The sequence below is a fragment of the Asparagus officinalis genome, chromosome 5 (genome assembly GCF_001876935.1).
Source record: "Asparagus officinalis chromosome 5, Aspof.V1, whole genome shotgun sequence".
NCBI classification, from domain to species: domain Eukaryota; kingdom Viridiplantae; phylum Streptophyta; class Magnoliopsida; order Asparagales; family Asparagaceae; genus Asparagus; species Asparagus officinalis.
The window spans coordinates 44,467,271-44,493,605 of NC_033798.1; the positions used below are offsets into that span (position 1 = coordinate 44,467,271).

At 34.4% G+C, this 26,335-nt stretch overlaps 2 protein-coding genes across 2 annotated transcripts in view; one reads left to right on the forward strand and one right to left on the reverse strand.

Annotated features, from left to right (window-relative positions):
• The window catches only part of LOC109841776 (serine/threonine-protein kinase HT1-like), a 6,467-nt gene extending 3,301 nt beyond the window's left edge, over window positions 1–3,166 (forward strand). The window contains exons 2-4 of the mRNA XM_020410715.1: window positions 1,065–1,068; window positions 2,135–2,269; window positions 2,957–3,166. Of these exons, the coding sequence (XP_020266304.1) occupies window positions 1,065–1,068; window positions 2,135–2,269; window positions 2,957–3,166 (349 nt within the window). The remainder of the gene's footprint in view (window positions 1–1,064; window positions 1,069–2,134; window positions 2,270–2,956) is intronic.
• The window catches only part of LOC109842955 (ubiquitin-like-specific protease 1D), a 39,530-nt gene continuing 17,362 nt past the window's right edge, over window positions 4,168–26,335 (reverse strand). The window contains exons 10-14 of the mRNA XM_020411877.1: window positions 24,616–24,710; window positions 16,257–16,379; window positions 8,467–8,581; window positions 4,766–4,873; window positions 4,168–4,644 (exon numbers count right to left, since the gene is read on the reverse strand). Coding sequence (XP_020267466.1) covers window positions 4,483–4,644; window positions 4,766–4,873; window positions 8,467–8,581; window positions 16,257–16,379; window positions 24,616–24,710 — 603 coding nt within the window. The 3' untranslated portion in view covers window positions 4,168–4,482. The remainder of the gene's footprint in view (window positions 4,645–4,765; window positions 4,874–8,466; window positions 8,582–16,256; window positions 16,380–24,615; window positions 24,711–26,335) is intronic.

Here is a 26,335-nt window from a genome sequence, read left to right on the forward strand (position 1 = left end):
GTTAGCTGCTTCGCAGCATGCAGGCGAGCCTCGCGTTCACAGCTCGTGCGACCCTTGAGTTCGCAAGAGGGAACGTGACCCTCGCTTTCACGCAAGGCTGGTAGTGACCCTCGCGTTGCATAGTAACGCGACCCTCACGTTCAGACGTTTCTTCATGTAATGCATAAAACTGCATGCAACAGTCAGTAATTAAGTCATTTTCTATTATAATTATAATTGTCATTATGATTTGTAATAGTCAAATGACTCTTGAGCTGACCTTAGAGGCCTATAAATAGAGCCTCTTAGAGCAGCTCTAAAGATACGAAAAACATATCGATAAGTGTTTAAACTGTTGTGCTGCTGTTGTAGAGTTTGAAAGCGTGCAAGCTTTAGTCTGTGCCCGAAGGAACAGAGCCCTGAACCGAAAGGTTATTATAGATTGAAAGATCTTTGTCTTAACCGAAAGGTTTTTCGAACTGAAATGTTTAACAGATCAATGAGATCTTTGCCTGAAATGAAAGGTTTTAACCGAAAGGTTTTGAACTGTAAGGTTTAACAGATCGAGGAGATCTTGTCCTTGATCGAATGGTCTTATAAATCGGGGAGATCTTGACAGTACTGCTGTTCCAGGAAGCAGTTTGGCCTTAGGATCCTTGCACCAGAGTAGGCCAAATATTTCTTTAAGCATAGCGTTTCATAAACGCATAACAACTAAACTTGAAAATGTTTTTAAAATATAGCACTTCAGCTATCTAACAGATTTATCTGTTTTATTCCAGATTTAGCCACAGACGTCAACAACACTTTGGGAGCCATATTGGAACATCTCAACTATCCAAATCACTCAGTGGTTCCCTACAATTTACTTGTTATTCGTGTCCACTATTTGAGATGATCACTTTAGTGGTCAGAGATTAATATAACATTAGGCTATGAGTAGCACAGTGTAGGCGCATGCCATTTATAAAGGACCACAGTTTAGCATAGATTCTAAGAGCAAATGAATCAGCAGTTATAAAAATTAGAAACGCCGCCAGTTTTTACAGATCTAATGTGATGTTATTCATACTACAAATATGTAGCCAGGTAAGCTCAGCAGAAGATTCTTATTGTGCATTGAGAAGACTAATAAGCATAGTCTTCTCTCTAGGTCAAGATGTGTGCATAATCATAGTTGCATGAAATCCGGCTCGTTCCAGTTCATGGGATGGGTACGAAAATGTGGTACGCCACTCATTACGAAACCGACATGAGAGTGTTAGGTTTATATGGTGCGCACGAGAACATGGTGCGCTTTTGGTTCAGTTCATAAATGCTAGTATCAGTAATAGTATAAGAACCTTGAGATCATGTTGCAGTTAAGATATGCATACTTTATTTGCTTAATTTCTCATGCTTTATTTGTTCTTGTAAAAAGAGCTATTTTTTTAAAATTTTAATTGGTTTGAATTCTAAAATCGGGTCGCTAGAGTTGGTGAATCGGGTCGTTTTCCATGTGAATCTAATGTGAATCTAGGATGAATAAACTTGGATTGTGGTTCACTATAGTGTACCATGCTCCCGAATTATATGCACGTTATAATGGAAAGGTCAGTTTGATTAATGCTACTTCTTATCATTTGGAATAATTTACAATTACAAAAACGTAACTCTTCATTTTAAAAAACAAAGAGCGATTACTCAAGTCCGATAACAAGTTTACCAGCCAGCCTTACAGGGAATTCAAGGAACTCTAAATAGTTGTTCGAATAGCAAGTTATATTTCCATACTATCAGTACTAATATTGAAAGAAATAACTAATTAGTCCTACTTCTATTTTAGTTTAGAGTTTAGACATTGTTTTCCTTTTGTTTCCAGAAATAAAAAAGAGACGCTAATGGTACATCTTCGAGCAGGATCTCAAGTAACATCAAGAGGAAGTGTCAGAAATATTATTTACCCGTACTCAGTTCATTTTTGCCTATACTTCATAAGTCTGAACTTAACACTAACCGAGATTTGAAACCATGCAAACAATTCTAGCATCATGTTCCTCTTTTGTAAACGAAAAGTTACATCAAAATTTTGCGTCTTGTAACTTCATTTTACTTATGCTTTGAGATATTACATGGTTGCTAATTAGTAGTAACTGAGTATTACTACTGAGTATAGGTATTAAATGGCAACCCCTACAACAGAAAATGTGATGTTTATAGCTTTGGTATTTGCCTCTGGGAGATATATTGCTGTGACATGCCGTATCCTGACCTCAGCTTCTCGGAGGTTACATCTGCAGTTGTTCGACAAGTAAGCAAATTTTTTTGTTGCTCGAATAATAGAAGAATTAATCAAATGAAGCATAAATATCATCAAATTACCATGCATGAACTTTAATTGGGAGGTTTTGCACAAAACTGCAATGAACTTTTTATTAGAGAAAACTACCATGAACTTTCAAAACTGTAGAATTATACCATGAGTTATTGAGATTGTCGCTAATGATGTTAACGACTTGGATAAAAGGTCTAAACTACCTTTGAAAAATAGGAGAAGATGAGAGAGTAATATAGAAGATATATAAAGTACACAAAGCAAAATTGTTCAAAACATGTCGCATGTTAGATACATGACAGCTAACACTAATTGACCTCAGACTTATAGTTTATAAAATAGTTATATGTTGTCTAGATCACATGTACTACCCCCAAATTGAGCTTACTGCTGTTATAGTTCTATTATCGCAGATAGACCTCCTGAGTAGACTTTTTATTCTTCCTGGGCAATTGGTTTTCACTCAAGTTGTCTGTCTGCAACAATAGAACTATTTCAGTAGATCTATTTGTAATAATAGTACTACAGGGGCAGTAAAGTTCAATTTGGCGATAGTACAAAGGGACTATCTCCAGTTAGCCCTCTAATAAAAGAAGTTCATGATAGTTCTCTAGAAATACTTCGTTGGTCAAAAATATCATTATTTTCTTTGTTTAACTGCAGAACTTGAGACCCGAGATCCCAAGGTGTTGTCCAAGTTCTCTAGCAAATGTTATGAAGAGATGTTGGGATGCAAACCCCGATAAGAGGCCAGAGATGGATGAAGTGGTCACGATGTTGGAGGCAATCGATACATCCAAAGGTGGAGGAATGATCCCCGTCGACCAGCGAAGCGGGTGTCTGTGGTTCTTGGGCCAACGCCGAGGCCCATGATTGATACAATAATTCCTCTTAGCATCATGTAGGCAGCATTTTATGTAAATATTTTTTTTTCCTTCTCACACGTTGTGTGAATTGGATTATTGATACAACTCTCTAATGTACCGAAGATGGTCTTTATTGACTATAAAAATAAAATGATATTGTCTATGTTCATATAATGCAGGTGGAGTTGATCAGTTGATGACTTGATGAATGAACTTGGTTGCGGAAAAATTGTCAACAATTTGTTGTTCTGACATAATATTACGTAATGATCTACTTCATCTGGAATAGTTGTTTCATTTTCATTGTGTTTCAACATCGCTAGATTATCAATAATCAATCAAAGCTCTGAGATCCAACCTTACGTCCTTGGCTCTCATTCATCTGTGCTTTATACGGTCACCCCAGCAAAGGTGATGTTTCTATTGATTGCTTAGAGCTCTCATCATATGCCGTCTTCAGTGTCACCTGCTATTCGTTGTGCTTTTTTCCCCTCTGTAAGTACGCGTATGATTCCTACATAACACTCACGGTGAGATTTTACTCAAATGAAGTGCTAAGGTTCAGGGCAAAGGATGCCCTTTGCCCGTGCCAGCTCTAGCGAAATCAGGTCCAATAGTTTTCGTCAACTGAGTAGCTTGATGCTTAGTTCTTGCTAAAGTAGATAATGTTACTATTTTGGGCATTACTACTTTCACATGCATGGTACAAGGAGAATTGATTCCTTTACAGGACAGGCTTATTGCTCTATTATTCAAGCCAATCTGATGGGCTTCATCATTCCCAGTAGTTAGTAGTCAATATATCTGATCTTGGTGTTGCGATATACATTTAGGAAGGGTTAGATTCATGATCGAGTGAACCGTATCCATTAGATAGAATACTTCGGATTAATGCAAAACAAGTTTGAAATTAGATCACCAGCTATCTAATGGACATAATCCATTGGATAGTTTTTTCTTACATCTGCTTTTCACACAAATAAATCTTTGATTCCGTTTACCAGAACAAGGGCAGAAGAAAAAGGCATTTTAAAACAAGAGCAATGCAGAAAGTATACAAATACATTCATTGTAATGTACAAACTGATCCACTAACTACCCTACTTACAAGAAGGTTGAAATACATTCTATTACATAAACTGTACACTCCTTCCATCAGAAATTTCCTTCTCAGAAACCATCTGATTGTGTTTAAGATCCTCTGCTGCCAGCTCGATATCACCTGCAATGGTCTTTGCTGGGGAACTGACATGATTTGAAGTTATCCCACTCTTGAACGTATATATATCCATCAAGAACTACATAAAATGCATGTTGTCACTTTTAACTAGAATTACTGTTTTCGGATGCACTAGTTGATGCACGCCATTCCTGCATTCCATCCTTTAACTTCAGCATATTAGTTTCGAATTCTTTGTTAACCACCTCTCGTACTTTATCTCTCAACCCAGACGCATCTTCAGGTTTGAACCATTTTCTGCCAAACTGTCACAAAAAGGTGGAATGAATCAAGGGGGAGGGAGATACAAAGAATGTGAACTTCATCAAATAATCCCATCAATTTTTGGTTTTTTTTTCCCTTTTTGCGGGGTTGGGGCTTTCTTACAATGGATAAGTCTTTCTTTCTCAATCTTTCAGGGGCATCTTTAATAAACCGCTCCATGAAATAGAGCACAAAGAGCCCACAATCATATTCATTCTTCTGCTGAGGAACCTGATAATAACAAGGGATCTATTATGTGTAATCGATTCTGTAGAAAGGGACATCTGACTAGTATGAAGTGAAAGAATACTCATAAAAATAACAAGGAGAAAGACAAAAATCTTGAGGATTAGTAGAAAAGAGTGCAAGCCATAAATAATGCAGCGAGAGCAAGCATAAAGGACGTCGGCCTTTGGTGATAATTACCAGCAAATTAAGGTTTTCATGCAACACTGGACAAGGCCAAAGCGAAAGATTATCAGCAATGCATAATAAATTCATTCAGAACTATCAAAGCACAAGAAGAATATGTCACCAAATAGTCAGTAGTATTCCCAAGGTGCCATAACTACTCTTGTCAAGTACATGGTTTCTTAAAAAACCGTGTATTTCTTAGCTTTTATGCATCTGCAATATTTTAAATGCTTCCTTGTTATTTTCAATTGTTATCCTTTCGTATCTAATAGGTCGTCATAGGCATATTCCTGATGAGAATTTAGGATTACAGAGAGTTATTTCCTCAAAGAATCAGAACATCAGCCACTGAGGCCATTAACAATGGGGTTGGGTTGTGGAAAATCCTTGGGTAACGTTCCCAACTGCAGTTTTTGTCAAAAAAAAAAAATGCAATACGAATTTTTCTTTTCTTTCCTTTTTTTTTGCTTTTTTTGGAGTGGTGGTGGTGCGGGGGGAAGCAGGGGGGGGGCGGTTTGAAACTGGGCGCAACTTTCCGTGTTGTAATGAATCTCTTTACATAAACAGTGTTCTTGTTGTATTTGCATTGCTGCTACAATACTGCTTCCTTCAAATATCAGGCTTGAGTTGCTAATTTCTCGTCCATCTGATGTATGTCAGATCTTTGCTTCTCTTAGACCTTTGTTCTATGTGTGCCACCCATCAAACTGTATTCAACTCCAACTCCCCTCTACCTCCCTGTGGTTTGGCTAAAGCCACTTGCTTTAGGGATTTATGGGAAACAGATAATATTACTCGGCTGCTATTCATTGTTAGTTATTCTTGATGGCAATACCTGCCAATGCTAAGTTCAGCCTTCCTACTTGCTGCAGCCAACATAACAAAGGACCACAACAACCTCATTTACTGATGATATCTCGCTCTTCTCTCTCGTTTTTGTGGGTGTTTCTTTTTTGTGGTGGGGGGGGGGGGGTGGAGGGATAAGGTCTTAACTGCTCTACACTGTCATCTTCTAGGCTATTGATGAGATGACTTTAACGAGAATTGCAAAACCATCTTGTCCTATCCTTCCTAATCACAGTTAACTACTGTTTCATACTTGACTAGACCAGCTACAGTGTCATCATTGGTAACATTAGGTATTATCTATACAATTCATTATGATTTTCATGATGCAAAAGATGTGTGAACAAGAAATCATATAATTTGAATATTTTATATATCCCTCAATAAAAGTGATACATTTCTTATGTCCTCTATGTGGAAAGAGGGATGTGAGCAGTAGGTGTTGTAATTTTATACATCAGCCCCTCAAAAGTATAGACCATCCTTGTGGATAATTCATATTCCTCAACATTCATTATGATTTTCATCAAGTAAATTATATATGGATTAAAAATAGTATGATTTGAAGTTTTGCACATGGTAGACCATACTTCACCCACAAATTCATTGGGTTGATTTGTTATATTATAGAGAATTGTTCATCTTGTGACCACATGATGTATAGGTGGAAAGTCTTTAAATCACTTGATTTCACTGAAAATTGCTTCCAGTGATAAAAGATCATGATGGATCACATGAAGCTTAAAGAGATCTTCATGAATTAAAAAAGTGTATGGATGAAAAAACATATGATTAACATCAAAAAATTATTGAAGTGATAAAGATCATGATGGATGGTGCAGAGCAACCATTGGATGGTTTTCCTAGTGCTTTAAGCAAGCCATGTGGATAACACTGCTGAAATTGGTGTGTAGAGGGGGGGGGCGGGGGATAAAGTTTAATATTTGATTTAAAGGTTCAAAATAGGTATGGGATGTAATTGTATCTAATAATTTCTCATAATATCTGATAATATCTATTAATACCTAATTGAAAGAGCTTTCATAATATTATCATTGCCCAGATTACTTAAAGACGTGAGAAATCATAAAAGTGTTGTCACAGCCGGAGATCACCCAAGCACAAGATGAGAGTCAGAATATAGTGAGACAAAGATCACAAGAAGAACATCCTTGTTTTTGTGATCAATATATAGGCAGATACGTAGACATCCAGAAATACAGACAGCCAGCTAAGCAGACAGCAAGATCAGAGTAGACAGCCAGATAGTAGATAGCCAACCAGAAATAGAAGACCTTTGATATAGGAATCAGAATTTAGAAACTTATATTGAGGCCAAAAGAAACGCTAGAAGGGTTTAGTCATCATGAGGATTGCCGAAATCATATACTGAAAGATAACCATTATTATTGCAGAAAATCACCAAAACAAGCCCAAGAAAGTTACAATTCACGATGCGAACTAATGTGATGAACAGTAACACCGTTACTGTTCATGTAACGAACAGTAACCCGTTACTATTCATGTAGTGAACAGTAAATGGGAAACAATAATTTTTTGCCTAAGGTTTTTGTCAAATATTTATGACTCAGCTGAAGTTTTTGTCAAAGCTGCTGAGGGGTAGTACGGAGGCAGCGCTTGCGGCAAAACCCTGTCCCGCGGCCCCAAAGTCTAGAAAGAGGAGAAAAGCTCTCTAGGATCAAGAAGTATGCTCTGAGATCATGTAGAGAAAGCGAGAAGATAGTCATTATTCCATCTAACCCAAGCGTCTCTTTGAGATTAGGACGTTACAAAATAGGTATTGGTTATAATCATATCTAATAATACCTCATGATATCTAATAATTTCTAATGATATCCAGTAATATCTAACAAGTAGGGAATGCCGGAACGACATTTCGGCTCAGCACTAGAGTAGAACCAAGTAAACAGCATAGTGGTTATTTTAACAAAGATATAGCTCCTGACATAGCTTAGTGGAAAAATTCTGACCGTGATGGTTAACTTAGAGGAGGAGATAGCCTTCAATAGAACTGAAGTGAAGATATTTATAGCGGCTCTTCTAAATATTCTCCACCTGTTCCTTTTTTCTCATAATATTCATTCAACAAGTTAATGAAATAACAAAATTTCAATTCATGATAAGAACTTGGTTAGGTGAGAGAATCAGACATACTTCCAATTTCATGATATTCTTTCCTCCAGATTTCAGACATCTTAATTATGCTCTCATTGAGGACCCCATTGTGGTGATACAAATATTTAGTGCTCAATAGTTCGTCTTTCTAGAAAAATTCACTGCAGGCATGCAATGTTCCCGGCATAGTTACTACAGATAGCAGATTGCTCCAAAACATGGTGTAAAGGTGAAAAAAATTTCCAGTTAACAAAGAAAATATATGTTACACATAGCTAACTCATTTATAATTGACGCAATCTGACATACAATATAACAGTAAGCAAACAGATCCAGTTGTGGTGTACAGCAGCAAGAAAATTTTAGGCAATTATAATTTTCAAGAAGTTTCATCAGAACAAGAACTAAAGGATAGATGAGTTGTGTACCATAATCTTTTCCTTCTCAATCCGTCGAGGAAGATGTTTCCATATCCTTTCTGAAATAGGAGGATCTGAAGGAGGGGCATTTTCGTTGATGTAGTTCCATTCTTCTCTCAGATAGCTAGTGCAGAAATTGTCAAAAAAATCTTAATCAAGAGGCCAGTAACAAAATGTTTTTCAAACTCATGAATACATGCATATGTTCTCCTGTATGGCTTCCATGTCCACCGGAACATGCCCAAACAACTTTTATGTTCTCCTGTATGGCTTCCATGTCCACCGGAACATGCCCAAACAACTTTTAAAGTTGGATCACTTCATTTCTTATGAAGTGATAACAATAATCACAGCTAATTGAATAATGTTAAATTGTCTAGCCCAGTGTTGTCAATGCGCGAGGCGCAATGCGATGCACAAAACATCTTAAGCGCACATGCGCAAGGCGCAACACGATGCGCGCATCCGAGTGATGCGAGGCGCATACCGCACGCATAATTTTTTAATATATGTAATCCAAAGAACATGTTTTTAGAATTTACATGAAAAATATCATGATAAATAATATGTTACTACAAAATCACAATATAATGCCTTAATTTCTAATGCTAACACCCAACATAGTAACAAAATTTATAATTTTTCAAATCAAATATTAAATCAAGACTAATATCCAAGCAAAGGAATAGTAATGATCCTCAATTGAAGGCTATTAAAAAGACTTAATAGATTTATTTTGTTTTTTTGGGATATGGAATATCAAGTATAAAGACTCGATTGAAATGTTAACAAACAAAACTATTGAGGATATGTACTACACGCACCCTGCACAAAGTAAAGATGTACGCGATGCGTAAAAGGCGCTACTGCATCAAATGTGGGACGCTTTGCCACCGCCCCGCATCGTAAGGCGCATGAGGCGCAATGAGACGTGCGCCTTTGAAAACACTGGTCTAGCCCATATAAATACACAAGAATATAAAAAAACAACTTTTAACACATTGAGCTTCAGAAAAGAAGATATTGAATGTAAATGGCTCCTCGTTTTCTACAAGACTTTGTTAAAGGACAAGCCTAAATTATAGTTATAACGTAGAAAATTAAAACATCACAAACCTTACACGCTTCTACTTGTGAATTTTACTTCTTTGCATCTCCTGAGGTATCATAGGATTCATACATCATGTGCAATCGTGTGCAAAGCATTGTTTTAAATATCGGCCAATAATCGATATTATCAGCCGAGTTATCGGATTTTTGAACTCTCCGCTAGGATAAGTTGGTTTTGTAATCGGTTATCGTTTTGGAGAGATTATTGACGAGTTATCGGCGTTATCGGCACTTATCGGCCGATAAGTAAGGCTAAATTATCAGGATTATCGGCCAGGCATTTTTAGTTGAGTTGTTGAGTTTTTAAAACCCGACCCAACTAGTTTTGTTAATAATATGAAACTTAAAACCCGAAACTTTGTGAATCTGACCTTCAAACCCTAACTTCGTCTCTGGCAGCTGCTCCTTTTCTCGTAGGGCGCTTCCTCCGTTATCTCCATCTCATGTTCTCTGCACCTCTTCGTCGCTCGCCTTCGTGAACTTCAACCTTGAACTTCATCGCTCGCCTACCCTCTGTCAACCATGTTTTTTTGTCAGGAAACATGATTATATACAGATGCTGTGAACTTTCCTTCTCTTGTAATTCCTTCACGCACGCACTTTTTCTTTTGTGTAATATCAGTTCTATAACTATTCTTTTATTATACTTTGCTTTTCTGTTTTTCTTGTAACAAAGACTTATATAAGAAATTAGTGAATAAACTGTACATACTTTGCTTTTTCGTTTTGATATGTTTATATTTCATTAAGCATGGTTAGATTACATTTTTTAGTTGTTATATTATATATATACACCATCCAGTATATTGCTTCGATAAATACTACTTATCCTCGATATACCCCCGTTTTTCGTTATCCGATAAGGATTTTGGTCGTCCGATAAATCCCCGATAACCGATATTTAAAACCTTGGTGCAAAGAACTCTGGTTGAAATTCTAGTAATGTTCATGCTATTTATACCACAATACCCAAATAGCTATAATGTATAAAGTATGGCTGAAGTTGCATCCTTTGTCTCTGGATTTCACCAACTACTAATAAGTTCAACCGGCTAATCCTCCAACAAGTACCCTACTCTCCACTTCTAAAGTAGATTTCATGAGAGTGAGATCGTAAGAACCCAATATATAAAATGACAATTTAACACTCTGCACACCCTAACACTTCGCTGGTAACAAATTATAGCATATTCCCTGAAGGAAGACCTAATTAGGCACTTGGCATCAGTGTTTTCAAAAGCGTGTGCCTCACTGTGCCTCGTGCACCCTGTGATGGGGGCAATAGCATAGCGCCCCGCATTTGATGTAGCAGTGCCTTTTGCACCTCGCAAGTGACGTGCTTTATGTAGGGCTCACGCTAAACATAGCTTCGCATAAGTTTGTTCATTAAGATTTTAACTGGGTTTTTATACCCAATAACCAATAACCTATATCCCAAAAGGCAAAATAAAATAGTTTGGCCATTATAGTAGCCCGATTGAGGACCATAAATTTTGCTTCAATATTAGTCTTGAGATTTGAAAATTTTTGAACTTTGCTCTATGTTGAATGTGTTAGCATAAGAAATTAAAACCTTATTTTGTGATTTCATTGTAGATCTTATTTATCTTGACATATTTTTATGTGAAAATAAATTAACATGTTCTTTCATGTTTGATTACACATCTTGAAAAATTATGTGGCGTGTGTGTCTCGCTTCACTTGGGCGCGCGCGCATTGCATTGTATTGCGCCTTGCACATGTACGCATAAAGAGACTTTGCGCCCTCCGCATTGCGCCTTGCGCATTGATAGCATTGCTTGGCTGGATGCCTAAGCAAGATACTTTTTCTTGAGGGAAACAATGATGGCATCCCTTATAGATATTGTGTCTCACTTATAGATATGTTTTCCCTTACAAATAAATCCCTCCCATAGAAGGTCCAACAAAAATATGCTTGTCACCAAGATGGTACCTGTGCTCCTCATATTTCTTGCGTTTACTCATCATTATTTACTCATCATTAGCCATTGAACCAATTACATGTTAAGAACATCTTTCTTCATGGTTTCTTGTGAAGGAGGTCGACTTCAGCAACTGAGTCTTTTCCCAAGTCAGGAAACATGTGCCATGGACTCAAATAGAAATCGTTATGTGGATCAAGATTTTAAATATCGGTTATCGGGGATTTATCAGACGGTCAAAATTCTTATCAGATAGCGAAAATCGGGGACATATTGGGGATAAGTAGTATTTATCAGAGTGATATACTGGATGGTGTATATATATAATATAATAACCAAAAAATATAATTTAACCATGCTTAATGAAATATTAAACGTCAGTAGAGGTGAGCTTCGAGGTTGGCGGAGGTGAGCTTTGAGGTCGATGTCGCAAGCAACGTCAGCAGACGTGAGCTTCGAGGTCGGAGAGGCAAGCGACGAGGTCAATGGAGTTGAGGGGAATAGAGATCTTGAGCTCGATGGAGTTCGAAGAGGCTCAAAGAACAGTGGCATAGAGAGGGAGAGATTCACGAATGATTAGGGCTGAACTTGAAGTTAGAAAGTTCATTTTATTATTAAAAGCAGGTCGGGTCGCGTTTAAGAACTCACTAAGTAACAGCTCATTACCCAACAATTCAACTCAAAATTCACGCCGATAAAGCCGATATTTCAGCCTCCCTTATTTGCTGATAAGTGTCTTTATTGCCGATAAACTCATAAAAGCGATAACCGATTAAAAATCCTACTTATTCTAGCAGAAAACTCCCAAATCCGATAACTTGGCAATAATATCGGTTTATCGGCCGATATTTAAAACCTGATATGGATTTAATATTCTTATGCAGGCCTAACGTTGGAGATTTTCTACAGTATCATGGGATCTTGGAAGTAGGCAGGATCACTCAATTTTCTATGGACTACATCAAGGAAAAAGGATTCTCTCTTTCTCAATTGTTTATGTGGATGGCATAGTCATCTATACACTACTTGGACATTGAAATATCTAGACCAAAGAAAGATATCATCATTCTTAAAGTATATGCATTGGATATGCCTTGGAATAGGGTGTAGAGCAATTAGTAGATTTGAACTCTAATTACTTGCAAATGGATGGTCTTGGAAAAACCAATAGGGGTACATGAAACTTCTGAGAAACCCAAACTATTGAAGAGTGACTTAGGGAAGATATTGCATGGTCAGGAAGTATTGAGCATTAATCCTAATTTTACTCATGGATTTTTATAATTGGGGCATGATGGTTCAAATATTTTAGTACCAATGAGTGCCCCGGATAAAGTTAGTTTATATTCACATTAATAACACAAAGTGCTAAGGATAAAGTTACTTTCTTATTCACATTGTGATCATAATCATGTAACTAATTGTTAAAGTGGATTGAACTGAATCAAGTGACAAAAGATTGACTAGGGATTATTATGCTTTTGTTGGAGACACTGTTTTAAAAAACCTCCGCCTAATCCGTTTAGACGTACGCCTAGGCCTAGGCGGTACCTAGGCCACCTAACTAGCGCCTAGCACCTAGGCGGTATTTAGGCTACTCATCTAGATTTTACGAACGTTTAGAGGAGCATTGTCTGTTTACGTGGATTACACCTTGTAGGTCTTGATTGTAATTTTATGTGTTGTAGCCTACACGTCCTTCAAACTCCATTAATCTCCAAATATGAACACTTACACTACCTCCTCTGACCTTCAGCAAAACCTCATCGATCACCACTTAAATAAAGAAAGAAATCCGCCTAGACACCAGTACGACATCTAAGCTTTCTATAAAATTAACATTCACTATCAATTATTATAATTAAAAATAAAAAAAAAACATCTTAGGCTCTAGCATTGTTAATTATTATTTTCGCTATTTAGTATCTAAGTATGCATGATTTATTGTGGAACTAAGATTGCTATCTTTTTTAAAAAATTTATATGAATTTAATACATATTTTTAGCAATTATTATAATTAAATAATTTAAAAATAGTCACTCCTGGGCACACGCCCAGGGATCAAGGCGCTAGGCGCTCGCTCAAACGCCTAGTCTGCCTAACGCCTTCTGTAACATTGCCAAGCTTCCCCGATCTCTGTAACTACTAACAAGGTAAAGAATACTTCTTAAATATCTATTTAAGTTAACAACAGTAACTTAAACTTAAGAAGTGTAATTAACAGTAAACTTTAAGTTTAAGTTTAAGTTAAACTTTACTTTAAGCTAACAGTAAACTTAAATTTAAGTTTAAGTTTAAGTTAATATTAAGTTTTTTGTTGATGGTAAACTTAAGTTTAAGTAAACAGTAAACTTAAATTAACAATATTTTAGTTAACAGTAAACTTAAGTTTAAGTTTACTGTTAGCTTAAACTACTTAAACTTAACAGTAACTTATAAGTTAACAGTAATTTGAGTTGAGAATGAGTTTTTCACTGTTGAGATGAACTTATAATTTGAATTGAGAAGTATAAACATACAAAGAGCTATTGTAATTGGTAAACCAAGCAATTTTGTTAATAGTGTTGGTATTTTAGTATTTATACATCTTTGATTGAGTATATATATATTTATCTACAAGTATCACAATTAAAAAAATAAAAAATAAAAAAAATGCCCAAAAACCGTTTAGGCGTCCGCCTAGACGACTAAACGCTGGGTACCAAGTCCGACACCTAGAAGCGCCCAGCGTTTAATGTAACATTGGTTGGAGAGAATATCGTATCGTGAAAGAATTAAGTAGTGGTATCCTATGTTACATGGGTACTTCTATCTGAAGTCATATCCATACCTAACATACCTGTACCCAAATTTCTATGAAACTTCTTGATTATCTGCATTAGTTTATTTGGTCGTGTACTCAATTATATAATACATGTTTAATTAAAAAACTCCTTGGACATTTCATGGACGTCTATCCTACACACGCACTTCTTGAAAATTGTTGGACATGGGTAGGATACATTTTAACTCATATACCCAGTTCAGAATTATGATATTAACGACCACTTCGGATATCTAGTTAAAAAATGATCGATTTTCCAAGTTCTAATCTACATAGAAACATAAAAATGTTGTAGGAATTTTCATTCTCATAACAAGTGAATGACAAACTAAGATTTATCACATGTAAATTATAAATTTTAATATATACAAATATATGTTTAATATACATAAATATATGTTTACATACATATATATAGCCATGTCTCTATATCCTACCTTTACAAATTTGTCGAGTCTTGCACACGTACCCATACCCATACCTACACCCATTTCCAAGCAACTTAGGTGGTATCCTAGGTAACACGGGCACAGCATTTTGGTTGTCATGTCCGTGTCCAACACGTGTTGAGCACGGACTCTCGGTGGACACGACATAGACACATATGGTTCAAAGAAAAACTTGATTTCCTCATTACTTATACCATAAACTAGTTTCTTTGTTAATATCATGTTCAAAACCAATTGGATTTTGACCCGAAAACTGAAACCTATTATTTAAATATTTAAAAAACACTCATCATATTATTCCATGCAGTCAAAGCTAAACTATTGTTGCTAAACCCTTATTCTTAGTTTGATTTAATTAGATTCTTAATTGTTATAGATAATAAAAAAACATACAAATGTTATTGGTACTTTCATTTAATATTTGATCATGTAATTGTATGTGTGTGTATTTGTGTATGTACTCGTGTCTGTGCTACCTAGGCAGAATCAGAGCTCAGCATGGAGTTCGAATATTGAGCCGCGACCATTATTACTCATGAACTGATTTTGGATAAAGGATATTATGAGCGAACCAGGTTTTGCTCCTGTCATCCTATGTTATTATACAATGATAAACAGACTACTGTTCATCTTGTATAGTAGTCTGTGTTTCATGATAGCAAGAAACACACTGAAATGTGTTGTCATTTTATAAAGGTTAGAGATGAAAAGGTCATCTAAAATAGACATACATTCATATTGATCAACTAGACGATTCACCGACTAAACCTCTTTGAAAATCACATAGTAAGATTGCATGCTCTAGCTTCAGGGGGAGATTTAGGAAAGTATACCTTAGAGGGAGGAAGGGATCATCCCTTTTCTTCTCCATCTTTTGTCATTTTCCATCTTCTTGCACCTTTTATATTGCGTGTTTTCACTTCTTTTCCTCTACACATACCCTCTAGATTCAACTAAGGTTAGATAGATCAGCCTCCATTGAGTTCTTTCTGTTAGTTGAGCAAATTCTTTTCTTTATTTATTTTCCTATCGAACAAGCAAACAACAATGTCTTGTTTGATCTTTTATGAGATTCAATACCAATAATTTTCTTAACGAAACATTGTAAGAGCAATAAGATTTTCATGATGAATACAGGTTTAGCGAATGACATGTGGATAGACATTTATCAAAGCAACTTGAAAAGAGATCTTAAAGCCCTCCGTGACCTATTCTTTTGACCCCAATATCAACATTTTCATGTTTCTATTTTTATTCGTATGAATCTCATCTGATCAATTCTAATTCATTGTGTAGAATAACACTTTTCCGCATCATGTGATCTTAACAGACTGAAGAGTGTTTAAAGTGACTGCATATCTACAAACATGAATGAATTTCCTGCTTTTAATAAACAAAGCTCAAATTTTGCATATTCTACCTAACAATCACTGTTCTACCACAAAACTTTTGTAAAATAGTAGGTAACTTACCTACCAACAATGGAAAAAATATGACTACTTGCATGAAGTCCCAGAGAATCCAAATGAAGTATAATCAGACCCGATTCGTCTTCCTTAGCAGGGATACATATAATCACCAAACTCCAGTGCATACTGATCTCACAAAACAACATAAACCAGTCATATATGTAAGGAATAAGAGCAGTACTTCAGAAAAAAAAAATACAGTAATTCACAAATTTGTTGAATTTAAAAGAGGCATATGAAGTTGTGTATCAAACAAATAAAGAAAAATTTGAATATCATTGAACATTGATTGTAGTTACAATTTTGTGGGGGATTTTTCACAGCGCCCTAGAGTTGCCAAAACTAAGAAGGATGACAATAACCCCCCCAAACATCAAACAACTAGTACATTCATCAAATTTTGAATTTGAGCTTTGGAGAGTTTATATCTTTTACAAGCTTATGCCTTAAAATCTTCAGGAATTAATAGTTGACTGGGTTATATAGTTTAGAAAAAGAAATAAAGAAAAGGAAAAGAAAAGTAAACTAAAGATTAAGAATGAAGATATTTTTTAGAGAACGACAACTATGGAGGTTCCAATATTGCCTAACGTTGGCCGTCTTCGTCTATGATACCATTGTCCTTGCATCTAATGACCACAACTGCTTTTGGATTTCTCTTTAGATTGATTTGAAATTTGGGTTTGAACATCAATTATTTGGGTTGTGTCTTGGTTGACTTGTAAGTGGTAAGGTGTTAGGTATTTGATTACTTGAAAGGGTGGTAGGGCAGAAGTAGGTTTGATAGATTTGAAGGTTTGTCCATGAGAAGCTTATTTTGTTTTTTAATTGGCTCTAAAATTGGTTTGTTTGGTAAATTTCATGATGAACAGTGATTGAACTGGATTGGAGTGAAGTGTGACCTTGTGATTAAAGTCAGATGAAACGATTTCAGTCAGTTTCTCTTGCAAAATCCAGTTCCCTTTCAAATACATATCATCACCTACGTTTTGAGACCTTTGAAATTCTTATTAGTTATGAACCTTGTTGCACTGAGAGGCTGAGAATTTTTTTTTCTTCTTTTGATACTTCATATTAAACTCTTAGTTGAGCCACCCTAATTATGTGAGTTTGAGGGGGGTGTTAAATATAGTGTTTCGCTCTTTAGGATTCTCGATTATAATTTACTTTACTATTAGCTTCTTTTCTTTAATAAGACTTTCTATGATTTCCTGCAAATATTGGTATATACAAAAGCTGTTAGTCCCTTCAATGATTAACTGAATAATAAGAATCTTTATTTCTTAATATTACTCACCATCTTTTTCCAATGTATATCAACATTTCTATAGATTATTACCTAACGCAAACATAGCTCTCGAAATTAATAGACTATTTCTAATAAAGCCAATCTAGGATCCTTGCATCTGCAACTAAACTTAGCTATTTGCTCACTAATTTAAAAAAAATTATAACCATCTAATTACTCCGAATCTTAGCGTTCAATATTCATGTATCTAATGCATAAATTATAGTCCAATTAATTAAATTATCATTTCAATTTGAAAAAAAACTATTTGAAATTCAAGATATGTCTAAATATGATAAACAAAAAAATAAAATATCGGAACTATGTCCCCAAAAGCTTTATTTAATTTGCAAGTCTACATCAATTCCAATTCCACCTTGGTTGGAGAGAAGATGAGTTTCTAATTGAGCATCTTCTTCAACCCTACTGCGGGAGATACTTGCATCAGAAACACTAGCAGAAATTTTAAAAAATTCGTAGGGGGGTTCTACTTTATAAGTAAATATACGAACATGACAGAATACAATAGAAATGGGAAAATTGGTGTTAGAATTGTGTAAACAATTTGTCGATAAGGTACCTACTGACCTTGTAGTTGTCTAGCTAGAGAGTCAAAAAAATCAATTGACTGAATACTATAGAAATGGAAAATTGGTGTTAAAATTGTGTAAACAACTCATTGATAAGATATCGATTGACCTCGTAGTTGTCTAACTAGAGAGTCAAAACAACTCATTGGCATGAACTAATTAACTATAGTCGATCGTATGTGATGATCTAATTCATGTATATGACATGAACGTGTAGGATTTGTGATCCCAGACTTGGACGTTATACTTGAGAATCCAACTCGGATACCGAGGTAGGTAACTCTTGGTTTTCTATCATTCTATTGGATTTTCATATGCAACCTTGTACCTTGAATACCTTATTCCTTGCTCGTATGAATGTTCAAATCTGAAACATTGTCGCTTGATATTGTATGCTTGTTGATTGGTGTCATTGGACAGATTTCCTTTCAAATGATGGTTACATATTTGATAATATCATTTGATTAGATCTCACTGTGAAATTGATGCTCGTATGACTGTTGTCCATGTATTTTTATTTCATGCTCTATTTCGGGGGATTAGTTCCCTACATGAAGTAACACTTCATCGGTGGGTTTATAATGGTAAGCATGCGTGTAAGACAATCCCGTGAACATGAACAAATTAGAATCCTAGAAATAAAGCATTGTTTGATTGATTGGTATTTTTGATATTTCAATTCTCATACTTGACTATTTCAACATTCCTCTATTTTTGAGTACTCCGTTGATACATTCCAAACTTTCTCTTGAGTTATCTACTAAGTCTTTCGCTCACTACCTATTGTAGCTGCATTTGTTTCCAAGAAATGATCGAAGCCAATGTACGAAAACCTAATATGCCAAGTGATTTGTACACTTGAAGCATTAAGAATAATTTTGTGGAGTGTTTTGCAAATATTAGAAACAAGACATTTTAGCTATGTGGCAGTTAAGTATTCCATAGGAGCTTTCCTCTATAAAGGTATTCAATATAGAGTCTGATATCAACTTTAAGATTCTGGGATATTATGTGCATATTTAATATTATCAAAATTTTATTAAAGTTTTAGGTAGTTTCTGAATCGCGATGTTACAGTTACATAGTACAAACATAACTCTCAGAAATCATAACATATCAGAATAAAACTAATTAATTTAGATTTATTTCATAACATAGTTGAATTTACTTGCTACTCACTAATTTAAACCTAAAATGAAAGAAATTCAGAAGATCCCGTAGCTGATTCAATTCAATGCATAATTTATAGCCTAGTTAAAGTAAAAAGAGCCTTAAGACTATCTTGAATCCAAGGAAAGACTCCTAACCATGATAATCATTCTAACAATGAGATTTCTAAAATTAAAAGTATATAAAGCTTCATATATACTTTAGATAACTATTTGTCAAAATAATTATTTTTTTAACACTTTATTATTTGATTCTCAGCAAATAGTTATTCCCAGTGTGAATGCATAAGAGTTAATATTACATCATTGTAGCACATATATTTTGGAAACATTATGATTTGATAAATATTTATTGAAAATGAACAACCACTTAGATCCATAGCTCGTTAGAAACTAAAACAACTAATGCAAATAAATATCTATATGCATGTTTATTTGGACTATGGAAAAGAATTATTGTAGTGGTTTTATAACTATGGCTGATGTTTGAAAAGAATTACTAAAATAGTTGTCACCGTCATTCATACAATAAGTGTGACTAGTTTAATATATAATAATAGATAGATAGAGATGAGAGAGAATTTTGGCCACCTATTTTGTAGAGGGAGAAAGAGATTTCATCAAAATCTATGTTCAAGAGAAAATAATTTTGTAGAAAAGTATATTTCGGCGTAGAATTTTGAAGGATATTAGGAGTACGGATATCTATTGGTTGTTGATTATTAATTTGAAGTGAGAGTTAAATAGCCATGGTGAGCTAAGAACCTACCAAATAGCAAAAATTGGTTACCATTGTTACTATTTTAGTATATAGTATAGACAAGTGCTATGCCTGTGCTCCCATAGGTTGGTTTGATTTCTTTGATTATATATTAGGATTTTCATGTCAATTGGTCTCCCCTTCTAAACTGAATTTGCATTTAGTAATTATGAATATCATTATGTGTTGGTTTATGACATGTATAAATGGGAAAAGAGCCAAGAATATAATATGTAAACATAAAAGGTTCCAATTACTGTTATTTCACATATAAATTGTACATAATGTATCCAATCAAAAAGAAATTTTAATTGCATAAGAATGTATGAGAATATATAATTCGTTTTGTATGTAAATAAGTATATGTTTAATGTGTTATTCAAGAACAAAAAAAGATGACATATAATGATATTTAGTAGTTTGTAGAGAAAGATTAACTAGGGAAGCGGGATTGCCTCCTCTCTCTCTCTCCCTCCCTCCCTCCCTCCCTCTCACAAACAGAGACTAAGCCAGCATGCAGCGATAACAAATAGCAGGTGATGGTCTCTCTTAACTAAAAGACTAAGTCAGCATGCAACGGCAACAAATGGCAGGTGACAATGACTGCTAGAAATGGCGACCAACGAAGATGGACTGGAATAAAATCAGGGTCAAGGGAGAGAGCCAAGAAAGGGTTGATTTGCAATATTTTAGAGAAAATGTTTATTTGAAAATTATTATATAATATAAGGGTCTGCTTTGCAAAAATAACTATTATAGAAATATTTTTTGCCTGAGAGGCATTTGGTCCCTTTGGAGGTTATGTAGGAAAGATTTTGATTGTTTAGGAAAAAGTAAAGTTGGGTGGGTTTCATGGAAAACACTCTAAACTGGAGGGGGTTTTGTAAAAATTACCCGAAGTATAAGATAGACATGCAACAAAGTTTTATAGTCCAAAGGCAAACCACAAATCGCACTGTGTTCAAGAGTTTAAATTTTATGTTCCATTTAATTCCAATGTTTCTTTTACTATATTTAATCCTTTTTGTATTTTGAGATACAAATATCTTATGCACTTATTCTTTCTGACTTATTATAGAGGATTCCATTTCTAATTCTAATAAAACATGAAGAAAGAGTAAGAACACCCATAAATCAAACAATGCATAAATGCAGTAAATTTAAATTTGTGATTTGTGGATAACATATTCATGATAGATATGATTGGCCAAAACTAATATACTATAAAGTGAAGAAAAAAATGGAAAAAAGGAAAAATGCAAAAGAAAAGAAAAGAAACAAATGACAAAATAAATAAAAGGAAAAGGGAATTAAAAATATGGTTACTAGAATTTTTTTATAATTATAGATATTTTTAATTACTTAATATAGATATATTTAATTATTTAATTATTTTTTAAGTATAGATATTTTAATTATTTAATTATTTAAATTATAGTTATATCAGGATTAGCAAATATTTAATATTTAATTATTAGAATTTTCTAATTATAGATTTTTTTAATTTGATAAGGATTCTTAGGCGAATGTAGAATAGTAATCTGATTAGGATTACCAAATATTTAGTATTTGATTAGTAGAGTTTTCTAATCATAGATCGTTTATATTTAATGAGAATTACCCGGTTAAGATAGGTCAAATTCAAGATTGTTCCAACACCAGGAGTTAGAACAACACGGTATTGTAAAAACATTTCTAGTTCCAACTTTTCCTAACCAAACACACCCTCACCACTCTTCTTTATAAGTCCATGAGATTATGGAAAAATCTTCCCCTTATTTTATTAATATTTCAACACTTACATAGAAAACATGCGCAAAACAGAAAATAGTAAATAAAAAAACTAAAACTTTTCCCCCTCAACCTATCCTAGTTTGGTTTGCTTGATGGTTTCATAATTCGCCTCCGACTTCTTTCCGACTAGCAACACAGACAAGTTGTCGCAACGAACCTCACAAATACCTATATGATATGGGTTTAATTCACACACACTACTCTAGGAAATAGCAAGAAAAGAAGATGATGTGCCTTACGTAGACAACAAGGGAAAAGTGTGGACACCACATGCTACTGCCACACATTTTATCGACAAAGCAAGATGTGTGCTAATGAGATATAATAACTTTTAACTCAATCTACTCTCTTTGATTAAATTTACACTTATTATCAAGGATATTTTCAAATAAACCCATGAATTTTGGGAAAATACAAACACTCAAACTTTGGGAATATTTTTTCTTGGACTTTCGATAAGTTTATAAAGGGTAAACTTTACAAAACCTAGCTTAAGTTAGGGTAAATTTTAGAACTCCCCCCAAGCCCGAGTGTTTTTCAAATAACCCCGTTAATGTTTTAAATGTCACAAACCCCTCCTTAAGTTTTGGGATTCTCAAAAAAACCCTCTTTAAGTTTTGTCAAACAGCCGCCTAACTAAGAATACCGCTTAAGTTTACCGTGCACATAAAATTCTTGTGCATCCAAACGAACAAAATGCCTCTAATGGGAAAAAAACCATTTTATGAAATTTTTAATAATTTTAATTATAAAGGTAGTTTAAAATAAACCGTTAAGTTAAAATTCGGGATTAATTGATGTGATTATTGTTTAATTTAATTTAGCAATTAGAATGTTAATTTGATAGGAAATTTTTGGTCTGTTTACTAGGTCATCTATAACATTGTTAGGGGAGTTAGATGAAAATATTGGTCCTTATAAGATGATTATATTGAAATAGGTTACCAAATATTGACATTATAATACAATTCTTCCATATTAAGTTACCTCAAATAGGGTGTTATTAGCATTTCCATTAAAAATAACAATCTAATTTAGGTTATGTTCCTATCCGATATATAGGGTAAATTACACTAAACCTCCAAGAATTTTCAAAATATTTTGCAGTAAACTCACAATAACTTTCAAAAGCGCACTAAACCCCAATAACTTTTGCAGAAAGCCCCCAAAATTGACACTAATATGTCTGACATGGCACGTGCAATTCACATCACTTAAAAAAGACCAAAATGCTCTTTAAATTATTAAAACCACTTTTATCACTTTTTTTTATTTTCAACACTAAAAACAAAAACCTCTCATCCTTTCATTGTCTTAAATATCCCCAATATAGCCTAATACATCACCTGATATATCCTTTTATAAGGCTTACTGCAACCAATATGGTCTCTAAATATCATTTACCGTTTTTTGACTATTTTGGACAATATGTCCCTTATATGACCGATATATCAGTCAATATGTTAGCCGATATATCCTTTTATATGGCCTGTCGCAAAATAATATACCAAGTTTGGCAATTCTTAGATGAGATACCATGATTTTTTCATTATATCAAATAACATTTTAGCCTAAAAAATCAGACGAAATGTTGCAATGTTAATTTATACTTTTGTTTGTTTTACAAGATTGATTAGTTATCCTAAACATATTATTTACATTTTGTATGCTTAGATTTCATTAATTATGTTGAGTTTACATTTTGGTGCATTATATTATATATGCAAACATCCATTATGGCATTTTGATATTTACCACGTATCCCTAATATTTTCCCAATATCTACAACTCGATATGAGTTTTGGCCATCCGATATTTTTCGATATCCGATATTTAAAACCTTGCGTCCTTTGTCATTCATCCTCCTCTTGTTCGCACCCAACTTGGTTCTAGTCTTATTTGTATTTTTATGCTAAAATTGTCCTTTAAAATGCTTTTTTATAGTTTTTTTCCTAATTTATGGGGGTTACTTGCAAACAAGGAAACTTATTAGGGACTTTTTTTCAATAGCAAATGTTATTGGAGGTTACTGCAATTTTGAAATTTACTGGGGATTTACTGTAAACAGCTGAAAGTTTTTGAGGGTTTAGTGTAATTTGCCCTAGAAACTACATATTCTAGTTACTCTCTTCTCAGCTAGAGCAATACCATTAGTGCCTCCTACAACAATGACAATGGTAGTCGATGGTGGGTGACCGAGGGCAATGGCTGGCAGCAACAGCGACGTTGTCTGACAATGATAAGGGCAAGCAATAGTGGCCATAGCAAAGAAACTAGGGAAGCAATAAGAATAGCAAATGTTCGTAGTTAGTTATAGGTCAAATGAACATATTCTAATTTGGGTCACTTTATTGCGTGCAAATTTGATCGGTTCGACTTGATAAAATGTACTTCAGAAATTGTATGCAAGTGCTATGCCTATGTGTGGGTCTGGCTTTTTTGGATTGTATATCTAATTTTCTTGTTATTTATGAGTTTTTTTATTATACCGATGCTTCTAAATTGAATTATACTAAAAATAATTCTCTAGGTTGTTGGTCACTTCTTTTCTAATTGCTATATACTCCATTTTTTTATGAATATGAGTACAAATGGCTTATAACAATGACTTGTAATCTAAAAAGTGACCTGCTTATTGAAAGCATACAATAGAAACTTTACATTGAAAACATGAAAAAGCAATAGACCAATAAATAAGACATGGGGACACAATTGAAAATGCGCTATTCTCTTCCATCGAAAGTGAGGAAAATGAACTTACTCTCCATGAATTGGCAAAAAGATATATGCTTTTTGAAATATATCTACACCTTTCCACCACCGCCTCAACTTCAAAAAAGATCCACTTCTATCATTCTAGAAATCATGAAACATGCAAGTCAAGGATGTATCTTAGAGGAAAAAAACTAAAAAAAAAACAAAAAAGAAAAAGAAGAATAAGAAGAATGGCTTGCAACAAGCACAGTAATAGTAATAAAAACGTAAGTCAAACATTATCTAAAACCGATATGGATTGATCATGCAAATAAAAGGTGAACCGAAAAAAATTGTAGAGAAATAAAGGAAGTTGGAAGCACCATGACCAGACTAAAGGTTTTACATTTGAGACTATCATAAAACCTATTAAGACCTAAACACATGGAAAACATATAGATGAATCGAAGGGGGGAAAGGTAATCAACACCTGAATATCCCTTGTTGCTATTGTTTGGCATGGAATCTAGTATATATATCCGTAAAGTCCCAACTTATGTATATACAGTCCATCTTGCTTAGATGATTATCTGCGTAAATGATTATCTGATACCTATTGTCTTCCTTTGACTGCATGAAGCTAGGGTAACATTTTTCGGAGTTGCAGATGTGGTCCCTTGTCTCAACTATACCTGATATATGTTAATTAATTAGCAGAAATCGCAGCATCAACACTTCCACCCATTGAACAATAAACCAAAAAGGTATTATAGTGTGGAAGACAAACTTCCTGTGCCCATTGACTCAGCTAGAAGGGTAGTCCCAGAGAGGACATTATCAACTGATGAAGCCATCTAACTCTTATACTCAGAAATGAAGAAATGATAGGTGCCTGTTAAAAGGTTAGCAGGAATCTCAATCAAGCCTAATTTAATCCAAATATCCAAAACATCAAGAAGGTTCAGCTTAAAAGAGAAGCAGCAGTAATAATTTTGATATATACAAACTCCAATGCTTCTACTCCTAGAAGAAAACTGAACATGTACCAGTCCCTGATTTTTTGAAGCTTCTTAACAAGAGCCCATTTGTACATTTTCAAGTGCCTTACATTTCTACAATCGGCTTTCCGCTATGATAAGTTCAATTCTAAATCGGTGTTTTTGGATGTTTATAATGCAGAGATAAAGTGAGTTATCAGTCGATATTATCAGCCCTAAAATTGGAATTATCGACCTTTGGTTTAAGCTTTGATTTTAGGCAACACGCACCTATTCAATGCACTTTAAACCCGACCATACCCGAGTTTCTACCATTGGTTAGTGATCTTAAACATGTTTATATTTTATTAAATATGGTTAGATTATATTTTAAAATATTATATTATGTATATCACCATACGGTAATGTTCACTCCGATAAATAGTACTTATCCCTGATATTCGTTATCCGATATGAATTTTGACCATCCGATAAATCCCAATAACCGATATTTAAAAGCTTGTCTGCAATGGCTAACAAGCCTTGGCATGTATAAAACATAAAAAAGTTTCTCTAACAGAAAAAGACAAATCTTACTCCAGATTATCGCCAGTCTTACAAAAGAGCAGTTCCGACTAGTCTAGATGACTATCAGTAGAATATCCTTTTAATTTTGTGCTATGTAAAACATAAAAGCTCCAGAGGTGAACCATGTGCAAAGCAGAAGAAACACCTCCTGAGTAGTTCCAGTCAACAATGGAACACTGCCATCAGACTCTTGCTAATTAGGGAATTTCATGTTCAATGGAG